At 43.1% G+C, this 16,307-nt stretch overlaps 1 protein-coding gene across 1 annotated transcript in view; it reads left to right on the top strand.

The window, feature by feature from the left end:
* The first annotated feature begins 540 nt into the window (after positions 1–540).
* PDIA2 (protein disulfide isomerase family A member 2) overlaps positions 541–16,307 on the top strand; it is a 709,180-nt gene continuing 693,413 nt past the window's right edge. Inside the window, exon 1 of the mRNA XM_085632194.1 lies at positions 541–867. Coding sequence (XP_085488320.1) covers positions 624–867 — 244 coding nt within the window. The 5' untranslated portion in view covers positions 541–623. The remainder of the gene's footprint in view (positions 868–16,307) is intronic.

The raw sequence follows: 16,307 nt of genomic DNA on the forward strand, positions 1-16,307 counted from the left end.
AAATGTTTTTTAGCAATGAGTTATTCAATTAGATGGTGCAGTAGGACAGGCAGGTGTGGGAGCGTGGATCAGGGAAGGATCTGAGGGAATAATTTGTAGAACAGAGGACTTATGTGTATAGGAAGGAAAGTTTACTCTAGTTCCTGCAACAGCTTATGACAGAACTCAGTAGAAGTGGGAATGTGTATTCCAGATCTATCCGAAAAGGTATGTGACATCTGAACCGTCAGAAAAGTCAACAGATAAGGAGAAGGATGGCCGCCTTTCACTTAAGTGTTCAATTAACAAACAAACAAAAATTGTGATCACCTCCACATTGCAGGTCGTTTCTATTTAGCACAAGAAAACGAGGAGACCCCACTATGTCAAGCATATCTGCTGTTCAAGAGCACAAATTTAGGGCGTAGGCAGCATCATCGGAAAATGCTTGTCACTTCCTTCAGGTACTGTTCTCTACCTCAGAGACCAATAGGAAAGTAACACGAGCCCCGGAGCACCAAGCGCCACATTGACCGGGCTTTATCTGTGGCCCTCAGTCTACCTCCCTCCTTTCTGCTCCCAGCAGGCTCCAGTTGAATTCCTCTCCCAGCGGCTCTGCTAACACAACACGCACTTCCCTCACCATGCGCTGCTTCTTCCTGCTCGTTTTGAATCTGGCTTTACTCACGGTCTCCCAGTCCCAGGCACAAGTCCCAGAGGGCGAAATACAAGAAAAATCAGGTGGAGATCAAGAACTGGACTCGAGTGAAGTGAAAGCGAACGAGGGGCCGGCTGACAAGCTACTGGAAGAAGGAGGGGTCTTGGTCCTCAACAGGCACAACTTCGACAGAGCCTTACAAGAACACAAGTTCCTTCTTGTGAAGTTTTGTAAGTAATATCTCTCTAAAAATGCTTACTTAAGAGAAAACTGCTGGAATCCCACGACGGTTAACCGTGTAAAACTTTCAGTTTAAGTGTGCGTATTGTTTAAAAAAAAATAATCTGGATTCCGACTTTTAGCCTGTGTTCAGCTAATCCGCATGTTGCAGTATCTTTCGTAAAATGCACTGCCGGGCAGCCCGAGAAGCCACAGGTAGCCGGAGTGACCTTGCTTGGCATTCACAGCTGTGTGTGATCTCAGAACAATGAATGTGGCTTGTTAAGAGGTGGTGGTGGCGCGAATACAAGGAGCGCGAATGATAAACTAATGCATAAGCAAACACCATTGAGTACATCGGCTGTGGCTTGCCTTTTTCTGATATTGGGCCCTCTGAGTGCTAGGTCTCAGAAAAGCGACAACGCACAATTTAAAAGGAGGAGCTTGAGTCAATCCATTTCCAAGGTGAAGTTCCAAAATTAGAAACCCGGGCCCAGATGTACTAACAGGCTTATTTACAAGCCCCTGCGCCGCAGGGGCATCAGTTTTTATGACGCTATGTTAGAGTTGAGTCCAGACCCATATCTACGAAGCCACACAAAGCCACTTTGCGTAGCTTTCCATGGCCAAGTCGCTGCGTTGCCTTACACTGCTTCAGGGGGTGTTCCATGGGCATTGCAGTGGGTGTTGTCACGTGGCATCCATGGGTTGTGATGCATTCCCACATTTACAAGGATCTGTAAACCTGGGAATGCATCAAAACTGGACGCCTCTCCAGGACAGGCATAACCAGGAGAAATATTTTTACTTCTCATTGTTTTTTCTCCTTTCTGTGTGTGTTGCATTTTGAAGCCCACACTGAAAGAGGAAAACACATCCATGGATTGTTGTATGCAGGAAGGTGTCTCAATCAAGTATTGTTGGAAGTCCAGGAGGTTGTGTCTTTAAGTACCTAGGCCCTCATTATTAGTGGGCCGATAAAATCTGACATTTCAAAATTTCTATGTTTTCTATTTAAAAAACATCCCCAGAATACATTATAGCAGGTCCCACCTGGTGATATTTATCATGGGGAAAAATGACTGGTAACTAAGCTAACTTGGAGATTTTTGAGCGATAGGCCCAAAATCCACGTCAGTCGTCAAAACCTTGTAATAATTATCACACACAAGAAATACTGAGCACCTCAATGTCAATGTTTATCAGCTGCAGTAATTAATCCATGCGATCATGCTGAACTCGTATTGAGGGACCAACTGTGTTATTGACAACTGTCGGATTCCAGAGGAGCAGAGCCCTTCTCTCTTTCTGAGTTTTTTTTCAACTGGGTGAAGAAGACAATTACGTGAAGCATATGCTTTGCACTAATTATTAAACGAAAACACTTACAGTACACCTATTTGTAAGGAAAACAAAATAAACCTGTCTCAATAATTGCAAATTATCATTTAATTGATCAGGTAAATATTGCCATGTTCTACAGAAATTCCATTTCGTTCCGTTTCAACATTGAGTCCATTCTGTTCTGAAAAGATGAAGAGTGTTCCGATTACCTGAGTTGCATACTAAGGGGTCGATTCCGATCCGGGTCGGAAAGCACTCCGACCGAGTCGGATCCGGAGTGTTTTCCGACCGAGCCAGACCTCTACAGTCCGACCGTGCGAGTACTATGCGCACGTATGCTGTCGGACTCGGTTCGGTCGGACTACCATAGAAGTCAATGCGAGCCAGTTGTACGACACGTACATGCGCTCCCATTGACTGAATGGGCACGTCTTGAACAAGTGCGCCCCCTACAGTGGGTACGCGTCGGTGCAATCCGCACCATACATGCCTGTGTTGGGGAGACCCATAGGTCTCCCCCTGTGAGTGAGTCGTACGGCTGTGGGTGTCGGGGGGTCTGACGTGGACCCCCAAAGTCCGACTCCGGGAGCTTTTGCGAGCCGGACACTCCGGCTCGCACAGGTTATCCGACGCGTGCATCGTATTGGCTTGGTCGTGAACCACATCCATTGCACGCCACGGTCAGCTTACGACCGAGACGTACAGAGCGGTTCGGACCCAGAAACGACTCGGTCGGTGAATTTCATGTAGCTCGCAACATACTGGCTCGCTCGTACAGCTGTACGAGTCGGCCGGAAAACACGCGTATGGCTCCTAGTTTATCCGGCCGGATCGCGTTTGGTGCCCTTCTGACCTGTATCGGAATCGGCCCCTAAGGGGCATATCTATCAAAATGTCACGCTGCACAGCAAGCCACCTTGCTGCGCTGCTTGATAGGAAAAGGCTAGGAATGTGCATTATTTTACATAAAACGCCACATTTTTTTAAATTTCCCAGTCCTGGCGCACAATGTGCAGCCTAGCACCAATGCAGGCAGCTTTGCACCATTTTACATGGGCGCCCTGTGTTATAAACAGGATTGCTTTTGTGAAGGAAAGGGCACCTTCCCGTACAGAAACAATCCCCTGAGGCATGTTCCTCTTTCTATGTGCGCTGCACAATTCAGTACATATAGAAAGAAGAAAAAAGAGGAGAAAAATAGAGATTTCTCAGTTTTACGGCTCCCCTGGAGATGCATAGTATTTTGATGCATTTACAGGTCTACAAGTAATGGTTGAAGTGGGAATGCTCCAAAGTCCAAGGGCGTTGCTTGGGAACACCCATGCACCACCCATGGAATGTCTCCCTGGGGCAGAGTAATGCAATGCAGCGATTTGCACGCCGTTACTCTTGATCTATCAAGCCACATATGGCCACTCAAGGGAGCCTTATGTGGCTTTATAAATCTAATTTATGAGTTGCGTCACTCTTATGCCCCTTTGCGTGGTGCAAGAGCGATGTAACTCACTGATAAAGATGGCCCTAAGTCATCTAGCAACAACCATTACAATAACATTTAATTTTTCCTTTAGATCAATTAAATCCTTTAAAATGAATCCCAGAACAAAGCAACATGATTTAAAATAATACCCCTAATAAAATGAAAGCTGAAAAAAATTTTTTTTTGCAAAAAGCTTTCCAACTTTGGACAGCCTCAACCATATGTAGTGAACCACCTGCAGTTTTTTTTCCCAGAGTGTTATACAGCGCAAACTTGACCCAAAAGTATCGGGCATCAGAGTGCTTTCCATGAGCACCAGTTGTGTCACATAAGGACACATTCATTTTTGTTAGGCACGGGGAGATTAAGTGATTTGTCCTGAATCACAGGATGTTGAGCATCGTTGCCAAGACTCAAACCCAGTTCTCCCGATTTGAGGTCGACCGCCCCAGACGTTAGGCTATATCCTCTCCCCAATAGTTCATTCCAACATTTCCTACAATAGGAACAAATTGTGGGGTTAAAGTTCTTAAGCGTTTCAGGTGAATGATATATAATCTATTTTGCACACAATTCAAAATGTCTAAAATTAGGACCACGTATGGAGCTATAAATAAATATTCTAGAAAACTTAGCACCAGCCGCTTTGTCCCATTTTTAAAAAATACATCTCCACTCTATTTATCATATCTCCCCTCCGCCAATATTTACACCAATGAACTATTCCATATAATTCACCTGAAAATAAACTTTGGCTGGCTATTCTGAGTAGTTGGTGATATTTAACCAGTTCATGCTGTGCACGGAACAGTTTGGTCCTCAGCCACAGTGGTCATGTGCTGAGGACGCAACTGTTCTATCCTCTGCTCATGACCAGGAAGTCCCTCTGCAGTTTACAGCAGAGGGATTTCCTTTTTCATTTTTCAGCTTTGGGAGAAGGCATTTTACTTTTCAGTGTATTGACGATCGGCGCGCATGGCGCGCTGATGTCATTACATTGAAAGTGAAAGTGAAATGAGAAGGTAGGCTCATTTCATTTTCACTGCTTCAAAGCTTACAGGGCTGTGTCACTCCCCGGAGCACTGAAACACACAGAAGAGGTATCATTAGGAAGGGGAGAATTTACTCTTTCCAATGGTACCCTCCCCTAGTGGACCACTGCTTGGAGATCACCGCAAAAGAACGCCCCCGAAGCTGAGATCCACCACTAGCCTCCAGGGAGGGGAGAGCAGCCCCTTGGACAATGGCCTTTGCTCCTCCCAAATATTTAGGAGCATATTCACTCCTTACACCAGGCACCTGGGATTATTTTTCTTTACTCTGTAGGAGTGGGGGCTGCCCAAAATGGGCATGCCAATGCCCCTCTCCACCAAACACAAAAGGGATAGAGCCAGATGTATGACCCTTCCATTTTGAGAGTCGCAATTTGTGTCATTTTGCAACTCGCAAAATGGAATGGGCAACAGTGTCTCAGACACTGTTTGTGATTCCCAATGGGGTCGCAAATGGCTTGCCTTATTAATATTCATGAGGCAGGTCACAGTTTGCGGCCCCATTGGGAATAGTCAGCACTCACAGGAATGATGGCCTGTAGACGACCATGTCTCTGACTGTTTTTTAAATAAAGCAGTTTTTTAATGCAGCCCGTTTTCCGTAATGGAAAATGGGATGCATTTAAAAAGAAGAATGAAATGTTTCTGTTTCATTTTTTGAGTGTAGGCAGTGGTACGTGGGACCACTGCCTGCTCTTAGAATATATTTTCTCTGCCAGTCACCAAGGGGAAGGGGTTTCCCTGGGGAACCCATTCCCGTGTGTGAATGGCTTTCATTCTTTTTGAAATGGGTGGTAAAATGTGAGTGTTTTGTGACCACAATTGTGTTTGTGTTAGAAATGGGGGTCTCTAGTTGGCAAGGGTTTGCACCTTTGTCCAATTAGGGACCCTTCCTCCTAGTCAGGGTAAGGGAGTTACACTACTAAAGAAACCCCTGCTCACCCCCTTGGTAGTCAGGCTTATCTCAGAAGCAGTGTGTAAAGCATTTGCACAAAACTAGTAATACAGTGAAAACACTACTAGAGGACACCACTCCAGTTATCCAATATTTTTATATATCCAAACGAAGACCAAAACAACAAAAATCCAACCTACTGCACTTTAGAAATATATACTTTGCAAGATATCCTTAAAATTGCAGAAATGCCTCAACAACACAGTTTGTAAGAGTTGGTAGCTCCGTCTGGGGCTACCTCAATGCTGAAAACAACAGAGTCTAACCGTCCCAGCCAACTTTGTCATTACGGGCCAGCGAAAGCATGGACAGACTCGGTAACAGTACCTTTCTTGTTGCGGTTGACATGTTGGTGCAAGCCGGTGGTGGCAACCGTTGCGGTTGCATTGCAAAATGGAAGCGTTGCAGGGTGCAGTGCCCTCTCGATGCGGTGCAGGCAGCGGCTCGGTGATGATCATCCAGAGGGAGTCAGTGAGACCAAGGCTTACGGTGCAGGGTGAGGCGTTGCTCGATGCTGTGCTGGCAGGTTGAGGTGGAAGCGACAGAGCCGGTTAGCGGGAGCTGGTGTTGGTCTGCCCTGACCGCTGTGTGGGACGAGGGGGTCACAGGTGTTGAAGTCAGGAACAGCGACGGCGTCGGTAAGACCAGGATGGCAAAGTGAAGCGAGGCAGTGCAGACTATGGTGCCCGCAGGTCATGGTGCAAGCAGCGGCTCGATGGTGGTGGCATTGCGCGTCGTTGTTGGTGAGATCAGGGTTGCGGTGCAAGATGCGGACGGTTCCTTCTGCAATGCCATCAGGACAGAGAGCCAGCGACGGATTCGTGGTGGAGTTGATTGCGTTTCTCTTTGTGACAATTGAAACAGAGGTTCCAGAGGCGGTACCCAGAGGTTGGTGAAGTCTTTGCAGTCCCTGAGACCTCAGAACAGGCAAGCTCTACTTCAAGCCCTTGGAGATACTCAGCACAAGTAAAGTAAAGTTCAGTCCAGTCCTTTCACTGCCTAAGGCAGAAGCAGCAACTGCAGGCCAACCCAACAAAGCAACAACAAAGTACAGGGGCAGTACTTCTCCTGGCAGCTCTTCCAGCTCTTCTTCTTGGCAGGTTCCTCGATTCCAGTGAGTTCTAAAATGTTGGGGTCGAGGCCCCAATATTTCTACTCAAAATCCCCTTGTTCTCTCAGGCAGAGAGTGTCTTTGCTTAGTCCAAACCAGTTTTGTCCTCTCTGGCCCAGCTTCCTGGCAGGAGGTGGAGACAGCATTGTGGAAGGCAGACCAGGCCCATTCAGGTGAAAGGAAATCTCCTCTCCTACTCTAAATGCAGCCCAGCCCTGACTCATACAGACACTATGGTGCCACTGCACATCTCCAGCCCCTGTCAGTCCAAAGCCAGTCAATCAATCCACATCCTAGCACAGGCACACTGGATGGCTAAGCATGAAAATATCTACTTTCTAGAAGTAGTATTTTCAAACACAGAATGTCAAAATCACCCTCACTAAAAGATGCATTTTAACATTCTGAGTTTAGCCTTACTAAACCTTATTTTCCTACCTTGTTCCCAGGGGTAGTTATGCTTAAAATATGTTTTAAGCAAACTTCCCATTCTATCCTGTGGAAATAGGTAGCCTTGAAATAGCGAAAAACTAAATTGGCAATATTTTACTATCAGGACATGCCACACACATCAGGGCATGTCCCAACTTTCACTTACACTGTACATTGCCCACAGGATTACCTTGAGAGTCCCTTAGGAGTGACTAACATGTAAGAAGAGGTGAGAAAGCAAAACACAGGGGAAATACACCGAAAGATGACAAGTCTAACAGGTTGCTAAACAATCATACGTATAAGTATGACTCGCTATTAGGAAGGGACGCCCTGGTGGGGGGGCAGAAAGCTTACTAGACACCAGGGATTTTTTTTATAAAGGAGGGGTGAGGGCTGTTGAGCCTAGGACCAAAATGGAGTAGCCCCGTTTGCAAAAATAAGTTGTTTTGTGATAGATAGGGTGGCACCCGCGTTTTACGTCCTGGGCTTGGCGGCCATCTGACTAAACCTATCAAATTCAGACAGTTCTGAAAACTAGACTTGCTGGGGAGTCCAAGGCAGTGTGGCTTATGTGGGTCCCCCAATGTTTTTCTACCCAGAATCCCCTCTTCAAACCTCAAATTTAGCTACAAAAATCTAATTAGTCACATTTCTTTGTGGGAAAGCTGTGGGATCACTGTGCCGGCACAAATTTCCTAGCACCCAGCATTACCCAAGGTCTCCCAATAAAACCTAGTGTCCGTGCCAGTGAAGGTCCCAAAAAGCATTGTGGAGGCATCAAAATTATTGATCACAAACTGGCCTGTTTTCGCAAGGGGGTCACCACTGTCTGTTTAAAAAACGATGGTAGCTGGATATCTGACTTAAGCTTCTGTTTTCTGTATTGTGCAACTATTGTCTCATGAATGTTAAAGTGAGCGAAAATCCTTTTTTGCTGTCAACAAAACTTTAAAAGCTTTAAATCTCACTTTTTAGCCACAGTGGTGTTTTTAAAAATGATGATAGCTTGATATCTGACTTGCTCTTACGTTTTCTGTATAATGAAATTATTATACTAACAAAATTTGCAATTTCTATGTAGCCTACATATTACATTGGCAAATGAGACTAAATAATAAAGCCTGAGATTTGGAATGCCAAAACCTGCAGGTTCCTCATTAATTTCTAGTTTAGCTACCTCAGGCAAACTCTCTTATCATTCCATATAAACTTATGAAGCATTGTTATGTTATGTTAAAAAAATTTCTAAAGCGCACGTACACCCAACGGTTTCATGGCGCTATAGGAAAAGGAGCAACAGTGTACTGGACCAGATGTTATGAGTAGGCCTGAGTGAAAAGGAGGGTTTTGAGAAGAGTTCTGAAGCGAGGAAGAGAAGTTTCAAGTCTGAGCTCCAGAGGGAGGGAATTCCATATCTGGGGAGCAAGAAATGAGAAGCTTAGACCACCGTGTTTTTTCCGCTTGTAAGGAGGAACGACAAGAAAGTTAGAGTGGGAAGAGCGAAGAACACGGGGAGGAGTGTAACGAAGAACCAAAGAGGAGATAAAAGCCGGGCCGAGACCAGCTAGGGCTTTGAAAATGGTGCAGCCCAATTTGAAAATACAGCGCTTGGCCACTGGGAGCCAATGGAGGCTTTTCAACAGGGGACGAACATGTTGATTGCGTGGTTGCTGAAAAATGAGACGGGCGGCCTGATTCTGAACCATTTGGAGACGATGGCGTTGGTACGCTGGGATACCAGCATATAGTGAATTGGCGTAGTCAATACGCGAGATGACTAAAGCCATGAGAACCACAGTGAGAGCCTCGGTGGTTAGAAATCTCGAAATCTTGCGGATTCTGCGTAGATGGAAAAAGCAGGAGGATGTCACAGCGCTGATTTGGGATTTCATAGTCAGATCATTACTGATTATCACGCCGAGGCTTTTCACGGATTCAGTAGGTAGAGGGGGGTTACCTAATGTTGGAGGCCAAAAGTTGTTATTCCACGGGTTGGAGGGGCCACTCAGGACCAACTCGGTCTTATCAGGGTTGAGTTTGAGTTGGCTGGCGTTTATCCAGTCACTAATAAAACATAAGGTAGCCTGAAAACTTGCCACAGAAGTAGGAGAAGAGTCATTTTTAAAGACTCATTGGAGGTCATCCGCATAGTTAAAGCAGGTGACCTCAAAACTACGGAGGGAGTGGATCAGAGGGTACATGTACAGATTGAATAAAAGAGGGGAAAGAGAGGACCCCTGAGGTACACCGCAGGTCAAGATGGTCCTCCTAGCAGAGAAAGTGTCCAGACGAACCGCCTGCGACTGGTTATCGAGAAAAGAAGAGAAAAGAAGCATTTGTTCAATGTGAGAAACAATGTAGATTGTCGTTTACAATAGACATTAAGAAAATCATAAATAAAGGTTAAATTGACCTTCTTAAGAATGCAGCTCTGCAAACTAAAGGAAGAGAAAGGTTTTTGCCATATTTTTAAAAAGCCAATCGTTTTTTTTCAGCAGAAGAGGTAGGTAGTTTAAATATTAAACATAATCATACCATTCAGAAATAAAGATCAACAAATACCTCACTAATCTGTCCTTACTATAGCTTGTTCGTAAAATTAAAGGCAGAAGAACTTCCGCTGACATGTTTAACAATAAGGGTTATATTTTTGAATGATTAACTGTTTGGTCACTGATTGTAGAACATTTCTGAATCTTCTCCAAAACCAATGTTGGCTCTCTCTGCTTTAAAATGTAATTTAGTGTCATTAACATACTGCATAGGTTTTGCAAATTGGAGTTCGATTACTGCCTCAACACGTATTGAAGGGGCTAAAGACTCATTGATCTACAAAAAATAAGAGAACCCGTCCATGTATTGTGTACGTTAACCCTCCACAAGGTAAATTGAGAAAACACTCGGTTTTCTTGTATAACCCTCACCCACTATGGTTCCCCCTGGTGGCAAAGTTCCATTATTGCGTTCTTCTAGTACTGTTGCAGAACAAGGCATGTTGCGACCTGCAAAATACGGTGAAGCACTTGGTGGTATTCACAAATGCTGGAAAAATAAGAAGGGGAGGGGTCTTTTTACATAGAAGGTTAAAAATACATGCCTGGTAGGTAAGTCAATACTTTCAATATATCTCCTCTTACAAAAAGGGAAGTGTGAAATCCTCTCTTAAGAAAGATAGCAGGAAACAGGCAGGTAAATAGTAGTAAGTTTAATCCATAGAAAAGGATCCCATCCATCCAGAAGCTGGGACAAACGATCTCTGAACCAGTTTACATATGAACTTTCCACATAGAGTTCTGTGAGTTCTGTGACATCACAGATGACACAGCTAACACTCTTAACCTATCAACCAATAGAAAACTGAGAGATTAAAAGAGTATGTCATGATCTTGACATACTACACACCTCCCTTCGTTACACAAAATTAAATTACAATTGAAACACTTGACAATGCAAAACATATCCATGCATGCCAAACAACAGGATAAACTTATTAAACATAGTCTGATAAATAAGATGGTTTCTTACAACACCTAGATGAAACACGATTCCTAGCACCTATAGTTGATTTCAGATGTGCATTACCATCACCTTCACTACGACAACATTCCACTCTACCCTTTACTACTACTACTCTGTTTAAATTCCAGATTCTGTGATCCTGAGTTTTAACAGCATTCCTAAATACCTTAATCACCTTCATGGGTTTCATAAACTTGGAAACCGAATTCCCCACCAAACCAGGACGTTTGATCATTATCAAATCACCCACCACAACATTAGTTGTTTTAACAGTTTTTTTTTATCAAAGTAAGACTTCCTTAATTTACCTTTTTCTTCATCACGCCTTTTTACCAACTCATTGTCACACTTTCTTTCTTTACCTTTCCCCAACTCATACCTATTAACCCAAGTAGGTTCTACACTGGTGTTAGGGATTCTTCCTCTAAATAACAGAAAAGGTGTTTTACCGGTGGTGGAATGAGGAGTTAGCCTATACTCTTCAATTTTTTTGATCACCTCATCTCTCCAATTTAAAGACGAAGATTTAGCTAGTGCAATTGTTTCTTTAATCACCCTATTAAATCTCTCCACCATCCCATTTGCCTCTGGATGATAAAGAGAGCATGTTTTATGTGTTATGCCTTTAGATGTCAGAAAACTCTTCATCTCTTCTGAAACTAATTGCACTCCATTGTCTGTCAATATAGATTCAGGTATCCCCTCTTTAGAGAATAAATTCCTCAAACAATTAATAATGTGAGATGAATCAATGGTTGAAAGAAAGAACACCTCAGGCCACCTTGAAAACATATCAATTACCACTAACAAAAAAGTTTGAGACCCACTTGAATGAATTGGACCTAAAATGTCTAAAGCAATGTCCTGCCAAGGATTAGCAGGACGTCTCCTTAAGACCATAGGCTGGACACGTGTGTTTTTGGATTTATCACTTAACGTACATGGAATACAATCACGAATTACACGTTCCACTTCAATGTCCATCCCTGGCCACCAATAAGACATTCTCAGCCGTTCCTTGCATTTTGTAATACCTGCATGAGAGGAGTGCACCAGATCAATGAGTTCCTTCCTGAGACTCACAGGAGGAACTAGTCTTGTGCCCCGAAATAAGAGGTCATTCTCTATCGACAATTCATTACGCACACCCCAAAACCTTTTTGAGTCAACCGATCCTTGCTTGTTACTGTTCCAACCTTTCTTTACAAGATCAATAATTTCCTTTAACCCGGAATCTAAGGCCATTTCATCACACCACCTCTTCTCACAAATGATCTTTTGCTCAATGGCACATACAAGTTCATCAGAATCCTCACAATCCTCATCTGAGGAAATAGATATGGGAGTGAGCCGTGACAGAACATCCGCCACATTGTTTTCAACTCCTGGTATGTACTTGATTGCAAAATTGTACTCCTGTAACCCTATTATCCATTTGGTAATCCTGCTAGAAATTGAATCCAGACCCTTTTTTGTAAATATCTCCACCAAAGGCTTGTGATCTGTCCTCACCTCAAAATTAACTCCCCAAAGGAACTTTTTCAATTTCTTAATTGCCCAATAAACCGCGAGAGACTCCCGTTCCACAACAGAATATCTAGTTTCAGGATCCTTGAGGCTGCGTGATAAACACATTATTGTCTGCATGCCTTCTACACCTTGCTGTTGTAGAACAGCCCCCAGTCCTTTTTCACTAGCATCAGTAATAAGTATAGGCTTAATCTCAGGATTAAAGCTAGCAAGTGAAGGAGCCGCCTTAAGTTTATCTTTAATATCCTTAAATTCCTGCTCACAACTTTCAGACCAAGTAAAGTCAACACCCTTCTTTAACAGATGTCTCATATTCACTGTACCATTTGCAAAATTCTTCACAAACTTTGCGTAATACTCCACAAGTCCTAAAAACTTCATTAGTTCACTCTTGTTCGACGGCGAACTCATTTCCTGAATTGTATTAATCAATTCAACTTTGGGTTTTACACCATCACAGGTTATATTGTGCCCTAGATAGTCAATCGAGTTCGTTCTGAACTTACACTTTTCAGCTTTGATTGTTAAATTGAAGTCTGAAAGCCTTCCCAAGACCGACCTCAAGCGTACATCATGTTGGCAATTGTCTTGCCCGAAAACCAAGATATCATCTTGATAAACATGCGTACCAGGCAAGCCATGCAAAATCTTTTCCATTACCCTTTGAAAAACTGAAGAGGCCGATACTAGCCCAAAGGGCATACGTTTGAATCTAAACGTACCAAAAGGTGTTATAAAAGAGGTGTAATCCCTACATGACTCCTCCAACTCTATTTGGTGATATGCCGAAGTCAAATCAATTGAACTGAAGACTTTGGCACCGCCCAAAAGAGACAACAACTCATTTATATTTGGAAGGGGATACTTATCAATCACCACAGACTTATTTAATTGTCTTAAGTCAATGCAAAGCCTCAGGTACCCATTGGGCTTGCGAGCTGCCACCACCGGAGCCAACCATTCAGTCCCTTCAACCTCCTCTATAATGCCTCCCTCTTTCAGTTTTACAATTTCCTTCTGCATGTCATCCTTTACCGAAATCGGAACATTTCTTACTTTACAACATACAGGAGTAGCGTCCTTCTTAAGTACAATCTTGTGCTTGTAGCCTTTGAGACATCCTAATTTCTTTTCAAACACCCTAGAATAATCTCTCCTGAGATCCTCCACAAAGTTATCCCCCACTACCTTCTCAATGGAATTAATGTCACTCTTGAATTGGATAGGAGGATCTCCATTGGGGTCAAGAAAGACCCCCAGATCACCTTGGTGAAACCAACTGATGATACTATCACCCTTTTTAGATACATAAACTTTTCACGAAATTAACCTCCCTTTATATTCAATAAGGCCCATGAAATACCCATGCAACTTGACAGGCTCTCCCCCATAAGCCAATGGTCGTATGTCAGGCTTAAGAAGCTTAACTTTGCCTTTCAACATGTTCATAAAGAATTCACTTGAGACTATGGTGATCTTAGCCCCTGAATCAAATAGAACTCTAGTACTTGGTCCTTCTACCAAAATCTCATCAAATGGCGAGTTTTTCTTCTTTTCACCAGTTACCACCTGTACTACAATTTGACCACACTCATAGTCTTCGGGATCATATTGATTGTAACTGTAATCGTGTACCTCTACTTCTTTAACTTTCGGTGTACCCTTACTATTGCACATAGAAGCGAAATGACCTTTCTTTTTGCATTTAGGACATAATAACCCTAAGGCAGGACACTTAGGATAATTAGCCAAATGTCCCACTTTTCCACACCTGAAACACTTGCTATTACTCCATTTCTCCTGCATTTTATTCTTAACAGACATGGATTCCTTTTGTGCCTTATCACTACTTTTATGAGTTACTTTGCTATCTCCTTTCACCTCTTGAACCTTACAGTCATTATTAAAATCCTTCTTTATCACAGCAACACACTTTATAGAGTGTTCAATCCTTTTTGCAACCACGAGAACCTCATCCAAGGTAGGTTCATCGCGTAACCATAACTCTTCTCTAACTTTCTCCATATTACATCCAAACATGAATTGATCACGAATGCGTTCATCGGTTAATCCCTCAAATTTGCATGAAGATGCTAATTTTCTTAAAACAGTAATGTAACTTTCTACTGTTTCTTCCTCAGCCTGCATTCTCTTCGCAAATGTATACCTCTCCAAGATAGTGCTCACCTTCGGTAAATAGTGTTTGTCCAATTTTTTTATACAAATTTCATAATCATTAAGACCATTTGCCTCCTCCTGAGTTAACTCAGGAAGATGGTCAAACACATCTTGCCCCTCAGATCCTAAACAGTGTAGCAAAAGAGCAGATCTTCTCTCAGCGCTTAGTGAAGGACCGCACACCCTAGCATACCTCTCAAATACCACCTTCCACTTTTTCCATTTTATTTGAGGGCTGCCAGGTTCGGACAAAAAGAAAGGGGCAGCGGTAACATTTTGCATTCTCACAGCACTAATGTTTTACCTGAATATAGAGAAAGATAATAAGGTTAAACCTTACAAACAATAAATCATGTTAAATGTCAAAAATAATAAATGCTGTGCGTATCAGCGAGAAGAAGGCAGCTGCACGCAGAATCACAGAAAAGTGATTGAATAATCCAGCAGTTATTAGTACATCAAAAGGAAGGAACAAGTTACTTCATTTTAAATAAAGTATTTCACGCGTTTACAAGTCTCCTAATTTTTCCAGAGAAAACGCCAGCAAAATAAGAACAGCAGAACCTGTAAGCTGAAATCCGTGTATCGGTGTGTGCTTTCCCGTTGCCTAGATACGCAATGCACACGCAAAGCAATGACGACTCGTTTGTTGCGTTGCTTAGGAACCTGACGCTCTATCACTGAGATGGATATCGAGTCTGGAGCGTGCAGACGTGATGACGACGGTGAAAGCCCCAGGTTCTCGCGAGATGACGGAAGCACAGAAGAGATTCCTCGCAATAAGAAGAGTTCCAGCGAGATGACGGAAGCGCCGAACAGATTCCTCGCAATCAGAATAGTTCCAGAGATGACAGAAGCACAGAACAGCTTCCTCGAGATCCAGTTCCTGTGAAGCCACTCCCGGAACACAAACAGGTAAAGTTCCAAGACGTTAAAATTCAAACAAGACGTCGAGTGCAGAGTGTCTCATCCAACGTGTACGTTTAAAAAAAAACAAAGTCACAAATCAAGCTAGGCATTTCGTAGAGACAGCTCTATGAGAGGGGTTTTCAAAGCTCCACGGTAAAACGTAGATAACATTAATAGAGACAGCTCTAAGAGAGGGGTTTTCAATGCTCCATGGTAAAACGTAGATAACGTTAATTGAAAACACAAAAGATTACCAGAATACAGACGAGCCCGGAACGATCATCCACGTACATCCATTGAAATGCGGCGAAGCTCCCAGTCTTTCCTGATAAAATATGAGAATGCATGCATCCGCTCCTCCGTTGCAGCAAAGATATGCCCAGCTTTAAAATTCACAAAGACTTGTCCGTGTTAGGATCCCTCATGGATGCGCTCTGCCGACTACGCCAGTGTGAAATCCTCTCTTAAGAAAGATAGCAGGAAACAGGCAGGTAAATAGTAGTAAGTTTAATCCATAGAAAAGGATCCCATCCATCCAGAAGCTGGGACAAACGATCTCTGAACCAGTTTACATATGAACTTTCCACATAGAGTTCTGTGAGTTCTGTGACATCACAGATGACACAGCTAACACTCTTAACCTATCAACCAATAGAAAACTGAGAGATTAAAAGAGTATGTCATGATCTTGACATACTACAGGAAGTAATAAGAAAGTGTAGGTGATTATGTGCCTACCTTTTTTGTGGTCTACATGTTTCAAGCCAATCCCCTTGGTTTTTCATCAGGACCAAGGAAACTCACTCCCATAAGCGTACTGACAAAATGTGACTGCACAAACACACACTGCATGCTAGTAGTAAATGGTTTACAGCTCTTACTTGGTATAACTGCATAGCAACCTGTAACATATAATAGAAGCATTAAGAATGCCACCA

Source organism: Triturus cristatus, chromosome 10, assembly GCF_964204655.1.
Source record: "Triturus cristatus chromosome 10, aTriCri1.1, whole genome shotgun sequence".
NCBI lineage: Eukaryota > Metazoa > Chordata > Amphibia > Caudata > Salamandridae > Triturus > Triturus cristatus.